Source organism: Podarcis bocagei, assembly GCF_964188305.1.
Source record: "Podarcis bocagei genome assembly, chromosome: 1".
Lineage (NCBI taxonomy): Eukaryota > Metazoa > Chordata > Lepidosauria > Squamata > Lacertidae > Podarcis > Podarcis bocagei.
In genome coordinates, this window is record NC_138125.1 from 30,837,783 (window position 1) to 30,856,126 (window position 18,344).

Here is an 18,344-nt window from a genome sequence, read left to right on the forward strand (position 1 = left end):
TTGAAGAGTGCTGTATTATGAGCTTCTTGTTACCAAAGGTTATTAAAAGATTCTTATTGTGATATTGTCTGCCTAGGTATGTTAGGGAGAGGCAGACTAAGGGCTTATGTTGTGAAAATGCCTGTGAGACGTATTTTGCTGCTGGTGAAATGTTATCATCCTCCATACTCTGTAGTCTGGCAGACTTCAAGGGCGGAATGTGCCAAACCACAGTTGGCGCAAACTGACTTTGCAAGACAGCTTCCAACTTTGATTTCGAACCTTGGTTTGTTGGCCTTTCCTCAAACATCTTACAATGTATGGATTGGCTCTGCTTCTGAATGTTACAGTGTCTTGGTAATATGAGGGATTTACTTGAAATTTTACTGTAGTGGGCAGAAGGTTTGGGCATATCCAGACAGTTGTGGGAAATCGTCCAAAGATGCTCTTAGTTACTGTCTGTCATTTACCGCTGCTCTTAAGTTTACTAATTTTATACCTTGGGTAGGCCTTGGAACAAGACTTCGTAGATACAGGGGTTTAATTTCATTGCACTGGTGTACTCTCTAAAACAGTGAGGTCTGCATTTTCAGAATGAGCTTCGGTGACTTAAAGGTTTTCTGGCTACTAAAGGTAAAATAAAGTGGTTGAGTTGAAAGAATGCAGCTTGCTAGCAGATTACTCAGGTGACTCATACAGCAGATTTCTTCAGCCATGCTCTGCTTCCCTGAATCCTGCTTGATTGCTCTTACTGAGAAATAACTACTACTGGGAATGTGGTTTGGTTTTCCTCATATTTCTGCAAAAGGAAAGAAGTTAGCATATCATCAAAACCAGAGCAGCCTCACATTTCTAAAAGCCTCACTTAAGGGGTGTGGAAGCCTTGTGGGTTGGAGGTGTTAGTTTCTGTTCTTATCACTGTGCAGCTGCTTGGAGTCAGAGGACTCTGTTTACATTCCAGGGATTCCAGGGTATTGGAAGAGAGGAGACGGGATGTGACGTTAGTGGTTTCCTGGTTCCTTTGTTCCTTTGTTCTGTTGCTCTCTGCTTTCATAGAGAGAGGGTGTCTTTTCTGTCTGCGTAGCTTAGAAATAAAACTATTTGCAATGTAGCCATAAATCTGGAAACTCTGCTTAATGGAATGTGCCTGAGGCCTCATCAAAGGCTCAGGTCATTAATTATTCATCAGAGGTGATTCCGAAGGCTCAGCCGGAGGAAAATGAGACTTTATGAGCTTGGCCGAGCGGAAATGCTGATATTTGTGGTCATGGGCCCAGACGAACAGCAGAAGAACGGAATGCAGGTTATCTTCTCTGCGTGTCAAGAAAATTGATGAGAGGTATGTGCTCTTGCCCCGGGAAGCCTGCCAGTCCCTGGTTAAGGGTGGACTTTGAACTTCTAGCCAAAGCATTTACCGGCAGTGGCAGAAGAAAGCAAAGGCCTCACATGTGCTTTTGGAATGCAGCTGGTAAATAGACACAGCTTGCTTTAAATGACACAGAAGGCTAATGCCAGAATAATGGAGGCCCTTCGAAATGCCATGGCAGTTCCAAAGCTCCAAAAAAATAATTATCAAAACTGGGTGCAGTATGCAGAGGCTCTGCTAAGAAAAGAGGGTCTGTTTAATGTGATATCAGATGCCGCCCCGCCCCCCAGCTCCAATGACTGAAGAATGGGAGGCTAAGGATTCCAAAGCAAGGGGAACTCTGATGCTTATTGTGTCTCCTGAAGAGCTATGTCTTTTGCGTGACAAGGCCTCAGCCAGAGAGATGTGGGAGAGTCTCCAAGAGTCACATTTAAGAACAGAGGCGGGAGCTTCTTTGTTCTTTTATGCCAAGTTGCATGATATGGCACTTGTTGATGTAGCAGACGTATGTGCTCACCTCATGGAAATGCAGAATCTAAGGCATGAGTTGCAACAGTGTGGAATCACCTTTCCAGAGGCTGTGTATTCCTTCATGATTCTACATTCTTTGGGTTCAAGTTGGGAAGCGATTGCCAGCCAGCTTGCTGTTTTGCCAACTGCTCAGCTAACGGTAGTGCATGTTACTGCTGTGGTGTTAAATGAAGCGGATCGGCATAGTGCTAGCTGCATCACCAGGGGGAGTCCTCACAGACGTCATTCCAAAATTCAGTGGAACTACTAGATGGCGCCAAAGCTTTGAAGGCAGTGAAATGGTACTCGTGTGGACGTCTAGGCCACGTGAAGAGGGAATGTAAATATCCCAAGGCCATTGATTCATATTCCAGGTATATTCAGGTGTTCAATCTCAAGCAGAAATCAGAAGCTTTTCCTAGGTTCAAGGAATTCTGTGCTTGGTTGAAAAATGTGCATGATAAACAGGTGAAATGTGTATTTACAGATCGAGGGGGAGAATTCACTTCTCAGCAGTTTGAAACTTTTCTGACTGAGAAAGGAATACAACATGACCTTTCAAGTCCACGGTCTCCTTGGATGAATGGACTTTGTGAAAGGGCAAATCAAACATTGCTTCAAGGCTTGAAAACCTTGCTGCGTGATGCCAATCTTCCAGAGAGTTATTGTGCAGAATCGCTCAACTGTTTTGTTTATACTTATAATCACAGATTATCATCACCGATTGGTTGTACCTCCTATGAAAAGATGTTTGGCAAGAAACCATTCATCAAGCACATGAGAATTTTAGGTTCTGACATGTGGGTTCACACACCACAAAGCTCCAAGTTAGGCAAACGTGGTTTGCATGGTATCTTTCTAGGATATCAGAAAGATTCTTACAGAGTAATGATGACTGACACTAATATAGTTAGGCTCACTAGAAGTGTTGAATGCAATGCCAAGTGGGGGGAGAATGTGGGAATTTTCCAATGTTATCCTGATGACAGTGAAGAGATTGAGGATAAGCAGCAGCAAAACCCCACGCCCACTGATGAAGGTTCTGATTCTGAATCTGAAACTGACTCAGATGGTTCAGAGGATTTCAAGAGTGCTAAGGCCTCTCTGCGACCCTCTGAAGGCTCTGATTGAGAATTGGAGGAACCACTGTTCACTATAGGCCACCTTTCTCCTAAGAAAGAAGAGGAGAGTGTTGAAGACTTACGTCTGATTTGCAGGTCTGAAAGAGCCACAAAAGGTAGACCCCCAAAGAGATTTGCTGATGAATTTGCTAAAGCAGCAAAAGCTGTAACTGCTGTTAATAGCTCCAAGAAGGTATTTGAACCTTCAAGCTTCCAAGAGATCCAGGCTTTGGACTCGAAGGATGTTGAGCCATGGTTAACTGCCATGAAGGCTGAGCTTGATTCCTTGGAGAGGAACAAAACATGGGAGCTAGTTCCAGTAGTCCCAGGGATGAAACTGTTTGACAGCAAATGGGTCTTCAAAGCAAAGACAGATCAAAATGGCAAGATAGTCGGACACAAAGCCAGATTGGTAGCCAGAGGTTTTTCACAGGTACCAGGAGAAGACCTATCACGAGACCTACTCACCCACCGTGAGATATGAGAGCATTAGGCTTATGCTCAAACTTGTTGCAGAAGAGAATGTACACGTTTCTCATCACAATGTGAATACAGCATTTTTGTACGGAACCTTAGGTGAATCACTTTATATGCTTCCACCTGATGGCGTACAGGTAAAACAGGGATTTGTTTGTTCTCTGAAGAAGTCCCTATATGGTCTCAAACAAAGTACACAATGCTGGCACTCTAAACTCACTGAAGTGTTGTTTTCTCTAGGTTTTCAGCAAGGTAAAGCTGATCCATGAATATATGTGTCAAAGAGGAAGGGCAGAAGAAGCTGTATTACTTGTTTTATGTTGATGATTTACTTTTCTTTTGGAAGGATGTTAAAATGTACAATAGCGCCCTAGCTCAACTGAAGGAGCACTTTGACATGAAAGATCTTGGTGAGGTAACCAACTACCTATCTCTGGAAATAGAGAGAGACCAAGATGGTAATATTTTACTACACCAGTCACAGAAAATTGCTGATGTGTTAACCAAACTAAACCTGATGGATGCTAACCCTGTAGACACACCAATGACAACAGGTTATCAGGTAGATGACACTGAAGAAGCATTTTCTGACACGATACTGTACAGAAGTGTGCTAGGTAAACTAAACTTCATTGCCAGATATTCAAGACTGGACATTGCAGTTAGCTGTAACTTGCTAAGCAGATAAGTCAACAATCCTATTGTTAAGGATTGGAAAGCACTGAAACGCATAGCACGCTATTTGAGAGGCACTATGCACTACAGACTGAGATTTAACAATCAGAAGTCTGGCGGTCTTGAAATATTTGCTGATGCGAGTTTTGGAAGTGACACTACAGACAGGAAAAGTACGCCTGGAGTTTGCTACATGTTCAATCAGGGTCTATTTGATTGGTCGTGCAAGAAGCAAACAACAGTAAGCTTAAGTTCTTGTGAAACTGAACTTGTGAAGCTGAACAATCCACTTGTGGATTGTGAATGGTTGTTACAATTGTGTAAAGACATGAGAATTCCTGTCAAATGTCCAATCCAGGTTTATCAGGACAACAAAGCATATTTGGCTTTGCTGACTTCTGAAGGTTGTAAGCAAAGCACAAAGCACTTGTAATTGAAGATGCAACATGCTAGAGAATGTGTTCAGAAAGGACTCATTAACGGTGTCCTACATGCTAGGTAATGAAATTCCTGCTGATTTATTATCCAAGGTTGTTCTGAAGGATCAACACTGTACCTATGTACAGAAACTGGGTTTGTACTGAGATTGTACTGACACGCTGCCCAGTGGTGTTCACAGAAAGGGGGAGGATGTTAGTTTCTGTTCTTATCACTATGCAGCTGCTTGGAGTCACAGGACTCTGTTTATATTCCAGGGATTCCAGGCTATTGGAAGTCTCACAGGAGAGGAGATGGGATGTGACATTAGTGGTTTCCTGGTTCCTTTGTTCCTTTGTTCTGTTGCTCTCTGCTTTCATAGAGAGAGGATGTATTTTCTGTCTGCGTAGCTTAGAAATAAAACTCTTTGCAATGTAGCCATAAATCTCATCACTTCCGCATGCTGCTGGAAACTCTGCTTAATGGAATGTGCCTGAGGCCCCATCAAAGGCTCAGGTCGTTAATTATTCGTCGGAGGCGATTCCGAAGGCTCGGCCGGAGGAAAATAGACTTTATTAGCTTGGCCGAGCGGAAATGCCGACAGGAGGGTGGGGGCCTCATACACATATGAGATTAGTATGTACACTCTATGAAAGAAGGGAACAGAACACATTGACTAGTACTAGAAAGCAGCTTTGAAGTACTGGGTGGCTGCATAAAAAAAAAAAATCCTTAGCAGATATTTAAAAGAAATTTACAGACACTTAAGTGCTTCTATAAACATACAGCTAGAAAATGTATTATAGGTTGCTTAAAGTATTAATTTGTTTGTGATCCTTTGAAAGAGGCCTTTTTATATCTGGCATGTATTTGACTCGAGTACAAAACCACTGGAAGCTTACAAATTGAGAGGATTGTGTTAAAAGCTGAGAAACTGCAAGTCATCTTTCATTACATAGATAGGCCTAGTGGACGGAGGGAAACACTCAAGTTACCAGTAAAGCTGGCTTGTAGGTAATAGTCTTTAGCCTTTTCAAGCACTTGTCTACCTAACAGCCATATTAGTTAATGAGTCAGCATCTTAGTAGAACTAGGTGCATGCATTGTTCAGAGGGCGTGGAGCAGGAGGGTAACTGCCATATATAATGCACAAAATCTCTTTGCTTTCAGGATTGCTATCCAATGAAGGCATGCACACGCTTTCATCATGGTGGCATAGCTATCCTGTTGTTGGTTCCCATAGGTTCTAGGTTTCCATAGCTGCAGTAATGTGAGACTAGTTAGACGTGAGGGAAGGGCATATTGAGGGAATCTGATCATTTTTGCTTTTTACAATTTGCTTATCACTGGGTCCAGTAGGAAACCCATAGGAATGGGGAATCATGTATTTCACAGTGCTTAACATCTGAAGTTAATTTCTCACCCAACCCAGTCCTGTTGTTCTTTTCCACATAGCAAAGCAGACTTTTTCAGTTTTTCATAGATGGTCATGTTTCAAATGTAAGTGTTGGCTTATCCGCTTCATCTTGTTCAACACAACAAATACAGATATCCTTTTAAAGCACATCATTTTTTTAAAAGGAAAACTTGTAGTTGGTGTGGGTTTTCTAAGCAGAAAATTAAAACCTTTTAAAAAATGATCTATTCTGGGAGCAGCAGAAGGTAACGGTCTTCTCCCCCACTTCTTAGTTCTGTAACTAGTTATTATAATAAGTCTGTAAACATATTGGAGTCCCATGCTGCCTGTGATCACTGAAAAAAGAAGAGCAGAATTACAGGCCCTGGAGTGCTACAAACCCAGACATTTATAGTTTTACATTTTGTTAGGGACAGAGAACTTGTTTGGAGTCCTTTCAGTGGGTATATCTTTGTGGTTTCTAGGTTCAGTGCCATTGGATATCTTCACTGTCCTGAGCACTTGGTGATACTCAGAGAGGAAAACATGCAATAGCACCAAGCAAAATGGGTTTAACGTCACTTTTCCTGTAATTTGTGGGTGGGGGACGGAGGTTGGAAAGTTAGTCCTCACCTATCCCATTGTTTTAATGCCCTTTTCATGTGTTTTCAGGATTTTGTCCCTTTGTACCAGGATTTTGAAAACTTCTATACAAGGAACCTCTACATGCGCATTAGGGATAGCTGGAGCAGACCACTCTGCAGTGTACCGGGAACCAAAGTAGACATTTTAGAGCGGGTTTCCCATGACTACAATTGGACATTCAAGTGAGTAAAAGGCTTTTGGAAAGCTCCTGCGCAACTAACCTTTAGAACGGGGGGCGGAGAACCTGTGGCCCTCCAGATGTTGCTGAAATAAAAGTACAAGTAAGTCAGGGGTCCAAAACAGTTTCAGGGTCAAAGATTCTCCACCCCTGTTTTAGAAGATAATTAGTGAGGGTTTGTGAAATGGGTTGTGGAAGATGGACCGCAGCCTCTGTAGCAAGGATAAGAACTCCACTATTCCCTGTTGCTTAACTCGGTGCCAGACTTTCAAGACTGCCGTGCCACAGATCCCAGTTCACCTATACTTGGATCCTACAAAACAGCCCATGAGGGCTGACTGTTTTAAGGCCTGTATAGAAAAACCATATAGATTAGGGGGTGACCAACATTTGTGTCATGTCTTGTGCACGTTACATTACTTTTGCGTTTCACTTTGCCTTCAAGTGAGTTTGCCTCTAGTCCACTAAGATGAGCAGCATTGTAGTACTGAAGAGGAAGGCAGAAATGGATGCCATAGCCACATTGGTTGATTCCTGAGCTCTGGTCTGTTTGTGCCCAAGCTCATTTCTGCATTGCATGCCATGGGGTTTTGTGCTCAGTAGAGTCTTCAGTCTTATACATAAGTTTGTGAAAACCTATGCCAGAAACCCTTTGCTTTGGAAAAAGGGCAGTGTGTATCTCAGTCCCATCTTCTGTTCACTGGACCTTTTTGTAGGGTGTTCAGCTATATCCCCCTTGGGCAAGACAAATACAATAGCAGCCGAAAGGAAAACCTACCATACTTTCTGTGTTTGAGATAAACTGAGTATGTCCAGATTTCCACTGACTTAGTTGGAATTGAAATGAATTGGAAGTGGAATGGGATAGCATGTCAGTTATCTCTGGTCTTTAATTTGGTTTATATATTTATATTATATATATATTTGTATCCCACCTCTCCTCCAAGGAGCTCAAGTACATAGTCCCGCCCCCCCCCCATGTTATCTTTACAGCAGTCCTGTGAGTTAGGTCAGACTGAGTGACGGTGACTGGCCCAAGGTCACTCACTGGCCAAGTGGGGATTTGAGTGGTGGTCTCCCAGGTCCTAGTGACCTTTCATAAAGTGAAGAAAATTGGCAGGACTGTTTAGAAGCATGCTCAGGAAATGGTAGCTAAAGAGTTCTGTGTTGGAACAGAGCTAATTGAGCAGAGTTAACACCCATTGTTATTGTCGGGTTCATAATTCAAGGGGGTATGGTTAACACACTTCTAGAAGAGAATAGCTTTAGTCCTCCTTGCAGTAGTTTACTGGCTTCCAGATGCCCTTCCTTTGTGTGCTGGAGGATATTGTGCTTGAAGAAATTACTAGGATTTGAGGATAACAAGGGTAGGGGGTCTTTTGTGGGGTGGCAGTGGGGTAGAAGGCTTGAAATTGCCAGAGAAAAATAACAAACTGTTTTGAAATGCCTCAGCACTCTGTTTTGATTCTTAAGAGAGCTTTCAAAGAACATCTGCTAATCCGCAATCTGACACTTTACATATTTTGTCTGAATAAAGCTAATTATGTTGGAAGATGCAGAAAAGCTTTAGTTTATGATCTTCAGCTATAACGAAAGAAGTCTTGCTGAGTTAAGCAAACTGAAACAGAGAGGCATTTGTGTAAACCTGTTTGCCTTGCCTACTTCAACATAAGAAATCTCTAACAAGCTTTGGACACAGCCCTGTTAATACATTGTGACCAGTGAGGCTTTGATATTATTCCTGAAGGATATTATTCCCTTTGCATCATGTCACAAGTGGCTTTGAAGCTTTTGGAAACTTTAAAAAAGCAGTTTGCATTGTAGCAAAGAGTGACTGTTTTAGGTGGGCTGCCAGCTAGCTGAAAACTGCTTGGTGTGCACAGAGCCCTTTATTTCTAAAGGATTTTACTAGATTGCAGCCTTCAACAGTACTAAGCATATGTACTTTTACTTGTTGATGATCTCCATATCTTTTACATGCTATGTTTTTATAAATTTATGTATAGGTACACAGGAAAAGTGATAAAAGACATAATTAACATGGGGTCCTACAACTACCTTGGGTTTGCAGAGAACACCGGAGTTCGCAAGGATGCTGTGGCTGACGTTCTTTCGCAGTATGGATGTGGGGTGTGCAGCACTAGGCAAGAGATGGGTAAGTTCAGACAAAGGACTAGTATCTGAGTACATTTAATAACTCAGACTCCACAAAATATTGCATGGCAGTTCCTAAGCTTTTGCCCTAATTTGTATGCATCCAGCTTGCATCATTAACACTAAAAATTAAACTTCTTAGCATTAAAAGTGTTTCATTCACAGTGGATTTACCCATCTTGAACCCCTTTTCTATGTTTCTTCCAGGAAACCTAGACAAACATGAGGAGCTAGAAACATTATTGGCCAGATACCTTGGTGTGGAATCCGCTTTGTCGTACGGAATGGGATTTGCAACCAACTCAATGAATATTCCTGCTTTGGTTGGCAAGGTATGGATGTCTTTGGAGAGAGGATTGGCCTAGATCTGTCTTCACAGGTTTCTGATGTTAGCCTCTCACTTATTCAGTGTATACTTTGTGAAGGAGGGGAAAATTAAAATTCCTGTATGCCATGCACTTCTGTTTAGAAAATAGTTATCCCTTGTGGAAATGTTAAATGAATAATCAGGAGAGGAAAAACATGTCATAAGATGAATGAATGAATGCACCAAGGCTGCTTTCTTAGCCCCTCAAGCTGTATTGGGACAAGAAAATGTCAGTTAATTTGGAGGGCTGAGCACATTAGTCACATTGGCTTCACTAGAATACAAAATGATTATGTAAAATACGTTGTTAGCTTGATCAGATAGAAACTGTGTTTTTGAAAGTAGTCTGTTTGGAGACAATTTGCTAGCCCAGTGCACATTTACACTTCTTGTTTTGAACTTCATCACATGGCACCCAACATTATATTTATCAAAAATAAATTTCTGTATTATTTTAAGTGGGTGAGCAGCACTTGGTTGAAATAAAGAGTGCAAGACATCCAGGTGAATAGCCTACATATGCTGTGTACAAGAATGTATTGCACCATTTATGCCATTGTGAACTTGTAAAGGATTTCTTAGGTTTTTAATTGCCGGTATCTTCCAAAGAGAAATGTTGTGTATACATAAGGGGAAGAGTTTAAATTCCTATTTGATTTAAATGGGTCTTCTTTGACTTCATTTTTTTTAATAAGTATACACATCATAATAAGAAATGTGTATCAGCAAAGCTATTATACCAGGTTGCCAATCTAACTGTTTAAATATCGTATTTATTTCTGTTTTACTGTCAGGCTGCAACCCAAAATAAGCAATTCCTTCTCCTTTATTGTAATGCTGCTTATCCATAGTCCCTTACCCATCTTCTTGTGTAATTGGAGCAATAGGAAGACTGCACAGCACAGTAAAGCAAGCAGAGAGCTGTTCCCCAGGTTCAGTGTATCAGAAAAGCTATAAATAGTAATGTGTGGTCTTGCAGCATCATCTATTGATCCTATGCATTGTCATTGTGGCCAATCAAGGAAAACTGCTTGGAGACCAGGGCAGGGTGTAAGGAGTTTCACCCAGCAAGAAGCTTGCATGGTTATAGGTCAGTGGTTAACTGCAACTTTCTGTCTGGACCATTTATTTTCCTGTTTCCTTGTTCAGGGGTGTCTAATAGTGAGTGATGAGTTGAATCATGCATCTCTAATATTAGGAGCAAGACTTTCAGGAGCAACAATTCGAATCTTCAAGCACAATAGTGAGTATTTCCCAGGACGTTTATTAATTTGACCGGAAATTCCTATGTTGTGGGCTAAATGCAGACTTTGATTTTAACCCCCTGAAAAAGCTACCCAGAGAACATTCATTTATGGGCAGTATATAAATAAAACTCTATAGCAGCCCCAGGTGCATTTAAAAAAACACGTTCTTAACATTCAAGGCTACCACAGATGAGAAAGCATTCAAAAGCTCCTCCCTGAGTAGGTGTTACTGTGGTCTTCAGATGAAGAGCGGTATAGTTATGTATTTTTTTTTAAAATTTTTCCTCTTCAAGCTTTCTCCATATCCTATTTACCTGTTCAAATGCACTGTTTATCTTATGGACATAAGAAGATCCCTGCTGGATCAGACTAAAGACCTGTATAGTTATCAAGTCCAACATCCTGTTCTCACAGTTGTCAGATGGAAACCTTTCTGAAACCCCAAGCAGGACATGAGGGAAATAGCCTCACCTGCTGTTGTTCCACTTCTAATGGTATTCAGAGACACGATAGCTCTGATCCTGGAGGGGTGGCAAGTAGTCATCATGACTGATAACTATTGATAGCCTTATCCTCTTATGAATTTTGTGATTCCCCCTTTAAAGGCATCCCTATTGATGCTGCTGTCACATCTTTGCAGATTCCATGGTTTTAACTATGTGCTGGGTGAAGACGTATTTCCTTTTGTTCTGTTCTGAATCTTTCTCCATTCATTTTCTCTTGATGATTTCTGATTCTAGAAGTATACAGTCGTACCTTGGATCTCAAATGCCTTGGCCCCCGAACAAATTGTCTCCCGAACAACTGATACCCGGAAGTGAGTGTTCCGGTTTTCAAACAATTTTTGGAAGCCAAATGTCTGACGTGGCTTCTGATTGGCTGCAGGACATTCCTGCAGCCAATCAGAAGCCGCGCCTTGGGTTTTGAACAGTTCCGGGAGTTGAACGGACTCCCGGAACGCATTCTGTTTGAGAACCAAGGTATGACAGTAGCTCTGTCATATCTCCCAGCTTAACATGATGTGCAGCTGAGTCCGTATGTTCCCAGTACTAATTGCTTCCGTATGTTCCCAGTACTAATTGCTCCCAGTACTAATTGGAGCGGGTGTTGTCAGGCAGAGTGATTCTTCAAAGTGAAGAGTGATTCTTTAATAAGCAACAAAAACAACAACATAATGTCACCCTCTGAATTACTGCTGTAGTAATGCTGTCTATAGCTGCTTCTGCTCCTAGTCCCTTTACAAAAGTAACAATGTTCTTTGGAATTGTGTTCTTTCTGTATAGATATGCAGAGCTTGGAGAAGCTGCTCAAAGATGCCATTGTGCATGGGCAGCCACGCACACGCCGACCATGGAAAAAAATTCTCATCATTGTCGAAGGCATTTTCAGGTACAAGCTTGGTCCTTCCAATCACCAGTGCTGTTTGCCATATTGGATCATTGTTATTGTCCATTTTGAGGCAATCTGTAATCCAAGCCAAATTGTTGGGTGCTTATTATTTGACTCTGGACAGCTGTAATCATGTCCAGCCATAATGATGCTCCAAGTTGCATTAGTGCTAATAAATCTAAACTGGAGATGTGATTTTTTTTGCCAGGTGTTTCTGTAATGGATTGTAATGGACATAGTTTCTGTTGTCTCACTTTGTCAGCCAAGGGTAAACTTGGTAATGACTGACTGAAGGGGGTATTCTGTGAAGAGAAGGATTGTAACGTGAATCTCTCCGGGTTTATCATTCTACATTTAATATTTCTGTCGCTTTTCCTCTCCTCACTGAGCAGAGCAATTTGCAAAATGCAAAACAAAAAAAGCTCACCACTTCATTAAACCAATTAAACACAATATTACAAAGACTATAAATTTGAAACGGTAATTGAAAGCAGTAGATACAGGACGCATAATGCCAGTGATGCTGTCAACTATCTTAAGCTCTGAAGCCTTTACTTCACCAAACCTTTATTAGGCATTAGTTCAGCTCTGAAGCATCAAAAACTTGTTAAGAAAGGGGTTATGTGTAGTTGCAGATGGATGTTTTGGGGAGCCTTGATGCAGTAAAGGGATTGATACCTTACGCAGCAGTCCTAACCATGTCTACTCAGCAATAAGTCCTGTTAAATTCAGTGGAGCTTACTTCCAGGAAAGTGGGTTTAGGATAGCAGCCTGGCACACTAACTTTTTCAGAGCAATGCCTGGAAAACTGCTTCTATAGCAAGGGTCTCCAAGCTTTCCTTGCCTCAGGCCGGAGTCTCAAGCGATGATCGCACGGCGGGCTGGAGGGCAGGGGAGCGCACACCCGTACGTGTGCACACACGCTATTTCTGGTGCACATCCGGGTCGGAGGAGGCCCATGCGCACAAGCTTTTTCCGGTGCTCCTTTGACCTTGTAATTACTTGGAAAATATTAACCGGCCCCTTTTCCAGGGGATTTCAGCATCACTGGGAGATTCCAGAATTCACAACCATCTCTTGTTTTTCTTCACAGCATGGAGGGATCCATAGTCCGGCTTCCTGAAGTAATTGCCCTTAAGAAAAAGTACAAATCATACTTGTACTTGGATGAAGCTCATAGTATAGGAGCATTGGGTCTCAATGGCCGTGGTATAGTGGACTATTTTGGACTTGACCCTGAGGATGTGGATATCATGATGGGAACATTCACCAAGGCTTTTGGAGCTGCTGGAGGATACATTGCAGGCAAGAAAGTAAGAACTCGTGTTAGGAAGAAATTTTGAGGCTTGTTAGTAAGGAAAGGAGCAGCAAACTCGGATGCTTAGAACATCAAGATCATCTCCATTTTAATTTTGAGTAAATTCCAGGATCCCAGGCATAAATATATAAAACATTTTGAAAAGCTCGATTAGTAGTACTATTATGTTTTTGCAGGACTTCTCAAATAAAATACATGGTCCAAACAAATGCCCATTTATTACTAAAGCTATCGAAGGTCAAAGCAGCAGCTAATCCTGAGCACTACGTGTGTCTTGCTTCTATTATTTATTTATTTATTTATTCATACATACATACATACATACATACCCCACCCATCTGGCTGGGTTTCCCCAGCCACTCTGGGTGGCTTACAGTATATATAGAAGACAGAGATTACCCAACACTTAAAATAACACCAGTACTCACTCTCCGAGGTTTATTTGATTGCCCTTCCTTATGAACTTCCCACACCTTCTGCAAGTGTCATAGCAGGTTGGCCACTCACCCACCACAAAACTCAGCCTGTTGGACTCTCCATCTTCCCATGTATATATTTGCCGTGCTCAGTTTCCTAATTTTATCCAGAATCAATACGCCATTTGATGACGAGAGAGTAATCATTTATGTGCTGCTAGGCTTTTGCTTATCAGTTGTTATCATTAGGACAGCATCTCCCTGACACTCATTTTCAAAACAACATCATGGAAATACAGTGGTACCTCTGGATGCGAACGGGATCTGTTCCCGAGCCCCGTTCGCATCCTGAAGCGAACGCAATCTGTGCTTGCGCGGGTCGCGATTCGCTGCTTCTGCGCATGCGCCTGACATCATTTTGAGCGTCTGCCCATGTGCGAGCGGTGAAACCCAGAAGTAATGCATTCCGTTACTTCCGGGTCACCATGGAGCGTAACCTGAAAATGCTCAAGCCGAAGCTACTTCAACCCAAGGTATGACTGTACAGCTTCTTCCTAATGACAGCATTTATCTCCCTAGCAAAAATGGTTGATCAAAGATAAGGAGATGCATGTGCACTACCAACGTACGAAGAAAGATGAAGGCGCAACTATATATACCGGCCTTCACTTCATATCTTTCAAATAATTAGTCAGCAAAGCAGTGTAAATATCAGCACTGCATACTTGCCCCATCAAAGACTGCTCTCTCAGTGGCAAGGATAATTTCTGATAACCTTCTGTATTCACTTTGTCAGGAGCTGATCGATTACCTTCGTGTCCATTCACACAGTGCAGTATATGCCTCTTCGCTTTCCCCCCCTGTTATTGAGCAAATCATCGCATCAGTGAAGTGCATTATGGGTGAAGATGGCACAACACTTGGTGAGTTTCAGGCACTGTAATTCTCATGAGGTGTTAGATTAAACAACTGCTCCTTCAAGTCCGCAAAGCAACTTGGATTCTTTGCAGGTGTTGCTCTTGCCCACAAGGTGGCAGTAGGCATTGAAGGACTACCTATTCAGCACCACCCCTCATTTTCTGTGGAGGACTGTTTTGTGAAATTAGCCTTTTCTTTATGTTGTTGGTAGTTGAATGAACTTTTCATCATTGCTGCTGGTCAGGTTGAGATTTGTATTGGTTAATGGTTTTCATTTACTAAGGCAAAAGCTATCGCTGTGCAAAATTCTTGTTTGAGAGATGCGTAAATCTAAGACCATAAGAGGATCCGGTTAGAGCAGACTGAAGACCCATCTAGTTCAGCATCCTGTTCTCACCGTGGCCTCCCGCATGCTTATGGGGAGCCCATAAAAAGCACCCAAGCACAGGAGTGCTCTACCTCCAGCCATTGGTATTCAGAAGTTTACAGCCTCCAACCACAAAGGCAGATCACAACCATCATGGCTAGTAGTCATTGATAGCCTTAGCTTTTAGGAATGAATGTGTCTAATCTGTTTTTAAAGCCATCTAAGTTGGTGGCCATCCCTGCCTCCTGTGGGAGTGAGATCCTTGGTTGAACTGCACTATATGAAGAAATACTTTCCTTCAGTACTTTGTCCTGAACCCTCCAAAAATCAACTTCAAGGGATCTCCATGAGTTCTAGTGTTATGAGAGAGGGAGAACAACTACTCTCTATCTGCTCTCTCTGTGCCATGCATAATTTTACAAATTTATAATTTTACAAATTTCTACCATGTCACCTATTTACTTGCCTTTTCTCTAAACTTAAAAGTCCCAGATGCTGCAACCTTTCCTCATAGGGCAGTTGGTCTTTCCCCTTGTTTATTTTGATTGCCCTTTTCTGAACCTTTTCTAACTCTGCAATTATCTTTTTTTGAGGGTGACTAGAACTGTACACAGTATTCCAAATGTATTTCCACCAGAGACGGCATGACATTGGCAGTTTTATCCTTTCAATTCCCTTCCTAATTATCTCTAGCATGCAGTTTATCTAGCACACTGGGTTGACATCTTCATTGAGCTATCTACTGCTACCCCAAAAGTCTCATTCATGGTAGCCCATTGTGAATTTTCTCTGGAAAGTGTATTCCCACAAAGCTTCACAGCTACTAATATGGTAACTAGGGCACTAGCTTTGTAGTTCAGATCTAGTGATGTAGCTGCTGGTGAGATCCCATTATAGCTTTAGAACTGTAAGTTCCAAATGGCTATTGGCTCCAGGTTTTCGCTTCCCTGGAAAACGTAAAAGTGAATAATTGAATAAGGTAAGCTCAGGTGGATTCATCTTTTTGGACTCTAATGTAGGAATCCGAATTTGTTCAGTATGAACTATAACTTTTTAACTGTTTTATAGTAATATTTGGAAAGAACTGGAAGATTTTAGAATTTGAATGTTGACGTCCCTAAGCAAAGTTAACAATTTTAAGTGTCTCCTAAGTTAGCTGGGCTTTCAAGCAACAGCTTGCGGCAACTTCAGGACTTTATAGCCTTTGCACAAAGGCTGTTAACCCAGTTGCTACTCATATGGAGAGTCTCAAATGTCTTAGATTGGCAAGGACAACAACATCAACTTTGCATACTTTTGGTTAGTATATAGTCATACTGGTACAATTTTTTGTAACTAGTTCTTTAGCAATCTAAAACACAAAGGGGACAAGTGCCTGGTTTTGATTTGCAGCCATTAATGACTTGCTTCTAGATTCTGTGAGATTGCCATTTCTCTTATGTCTTACCAATCTTGTGCTTTGGCCAAGAGCAGATTCTTGATGCTGTCTTCCATGCATTAAATACCAATGAAGGTACAGAAGCAATTTCCCAGATCTGGAACTATTGCCAACAGTATAGCAATCCTTAAATCAAGAATCTGCAGAAGGGGTTCACTGATACTAGCTGGATACAGTGAGCTGGGTGTTGACTTGCCTTCTGGAAATGGAAAGGCTCTAGATCCAACAGAGGCTCCCATTGGAGAAGTGGGGGGAAGGAAGATTATTTTTGCCAGTTCAGTTTGCAGATCCCAGCACTACCTCCCACCCTGATCCAGAAGGTTTTTGACCCCCTGGAACAGTTTTCAAGGGGTAATCTGCAAAAAATACCTCCCAGCCTCATCATCCAAAGGATGGAGTCCACCGATGGGTAGTCTGGATCTAACTTTTCATATTTTATTCTCTATTACTGAATGTGCAGAGCAAGTAAAACACACATACTGCTTTGTTTATAAAGTTGTGTGGTTATAGAATTAACTATCCTGCAAAAACAAAAATCTCCTGATGTATCTCAGTTCTGATTACTTACAATTTCTTGCTGTGATACAATGTAAATTCTCATTGTAACTGTGTTGCTTATTTAGGGTTGTCAAGAGTTGGTTACAAAGGGGTTACTTGAAAGTACTTGAGTTTGTGGACTCTTCATGGATGTAGAAGAATTGGACTAAGTAGCTGAAGTTCATTTCAGGTTACATATGCTAGGATTCAGAATTCATTTTACTCTAGAAAATATATCTGAGCAAAGGTCTTAGTGTCACTTAAGATCTGGGAGGAGGGTGGGAATAAGTAGAAAAAATGACTATGCTTACAAAGTAAAATGGGGATCAACAGCCAGAGCAGAAAATACTTTTCATGTTTTCGTTGTATTCAGATGAATAGTAAACAGCTTTAGCATCACCTTCACAAATTGTATGAGAGCTTAGTAGCTCTCAAAACTTGGGGACATGTATTTGTAGATTCTATGGTACATTGGCTATTGTTAAATATTTGCAATCATTCCAGAGAGCCTGCCTTGGCCAAACAGGATGTTAACAGCAGGCACCTTGGATAGAATACACATGCTGCAGAAAACAGCATGGCCATTTCCGAAACAGGACAAGAGGCTAATGAAGACTGAATAGACTTAATTAGGTGACAGCACGTGAACATGCAATCTGGAATAGGACAGAAGCTTCCCTTCTTTTATTTCCTATTGTTCGTTCAAACAAATCTTTCAGTGCTGGCATTGTTTCTGTCTGGTACTCATAATGGTCATCCCCAGGGTGCTGTCTGAAGTACTCCATGTTAATTTAAAAATATAACTTGTGGCAGTATTTGTTTCTGTGTTTTGCAATTGAATGTGACTTGGTTCTAAAAAGCCAGCCTAGTTTAGCAGCTCTAGACAGGCAAAGAGTGTGCTATTAAAAATCGGTTCCTACTACCTTCTCGGCAGGGGTGTCTGTTAACTCTGTGGTTCTTAAAAATAAAAAAAAATTGTCCAGTAGCACCTTAGAGACTAAGTTAGTTTGTTCTGGGTATAAGTTTTTAAATTTATTTCGACTGTGTCAGACCAACACTGCTGCCTGTGTCTGGGTCTTAGTAACTACGTAGGCCCTTACCTTCAAAGTTTATAGGTGCTTCATTACTATTTTTTGCATGTTAGTATTTTTGCATTTGAGTCTCTCAAATATGTGATGTGTAGTTTCCTTAAAAACAGGCTGCTAACTACAATCCAAGAAGAGGAAAAGGTCTCTCCCCCCCCCCCATATACTTGATTATACAAATGGGAAGGGATTTATTGCTCTTTCTAAAAGTCAGTTTTGGGACAAGTGTCTGCACCTGAGACTGGGGGGAGGGGCGGGGTGGAGAGTCAGAAATCTATTGCTCCAAACACTTTGGATTAATAAAACATTTAGAAGCATTTTTTTCCCCACAGAGGTTGATAATT

The 18,344-nt window shown here is 41.5% G+C and overlaps 1 protein-coding gene across 3 annotated transcripts in view; it reads left to right on the forward strand.

The window, feature by feature from the left end:
* Positions 1 to 18,344, forward strand: part of SPTLC2 (serine palmitoyltransferase long chain base subunit 2) — a 66,826-nt gene that overhangs the window by 19,947 nt on the left and 28,535 nt on the right. For all 3 annotated transcript variants that reach the window (XM_081173428.1, XM_081173427.1, XM_081173429.1), the window contains exons 3-9: positions 6,614 to 6,768; positions 8,771 to 8,919; positions 9,126 to 9,250; positions 10,435 to 10,528; positions 11,816 to 11,921; positions 13,015 to 13,234; positions 14,452 to 14,578. In XM_081173428.1, coding sequence (XP_081029554.1) covers positions 6,614 to 6,768; positions 8,771 to 8,919; positions 9,126 to 9,250; positions 10,435 to 10,528; positions 11,816 to 11,921; positions 13,015 to 13,234; positions 14,452 to 14,578 — 976 coding nt within the window. The remainder of the gene's footprint in view (positions 1 to 6,613; positions 6,769 to 8,770; positions 8,920 to 9,125; positions 9,251 to 10,434; positions 10,529 to 11,815; positions 11,922 to 13,014; positions 13,235 to 14,451; positions 14,579 to 18,344) is intronic.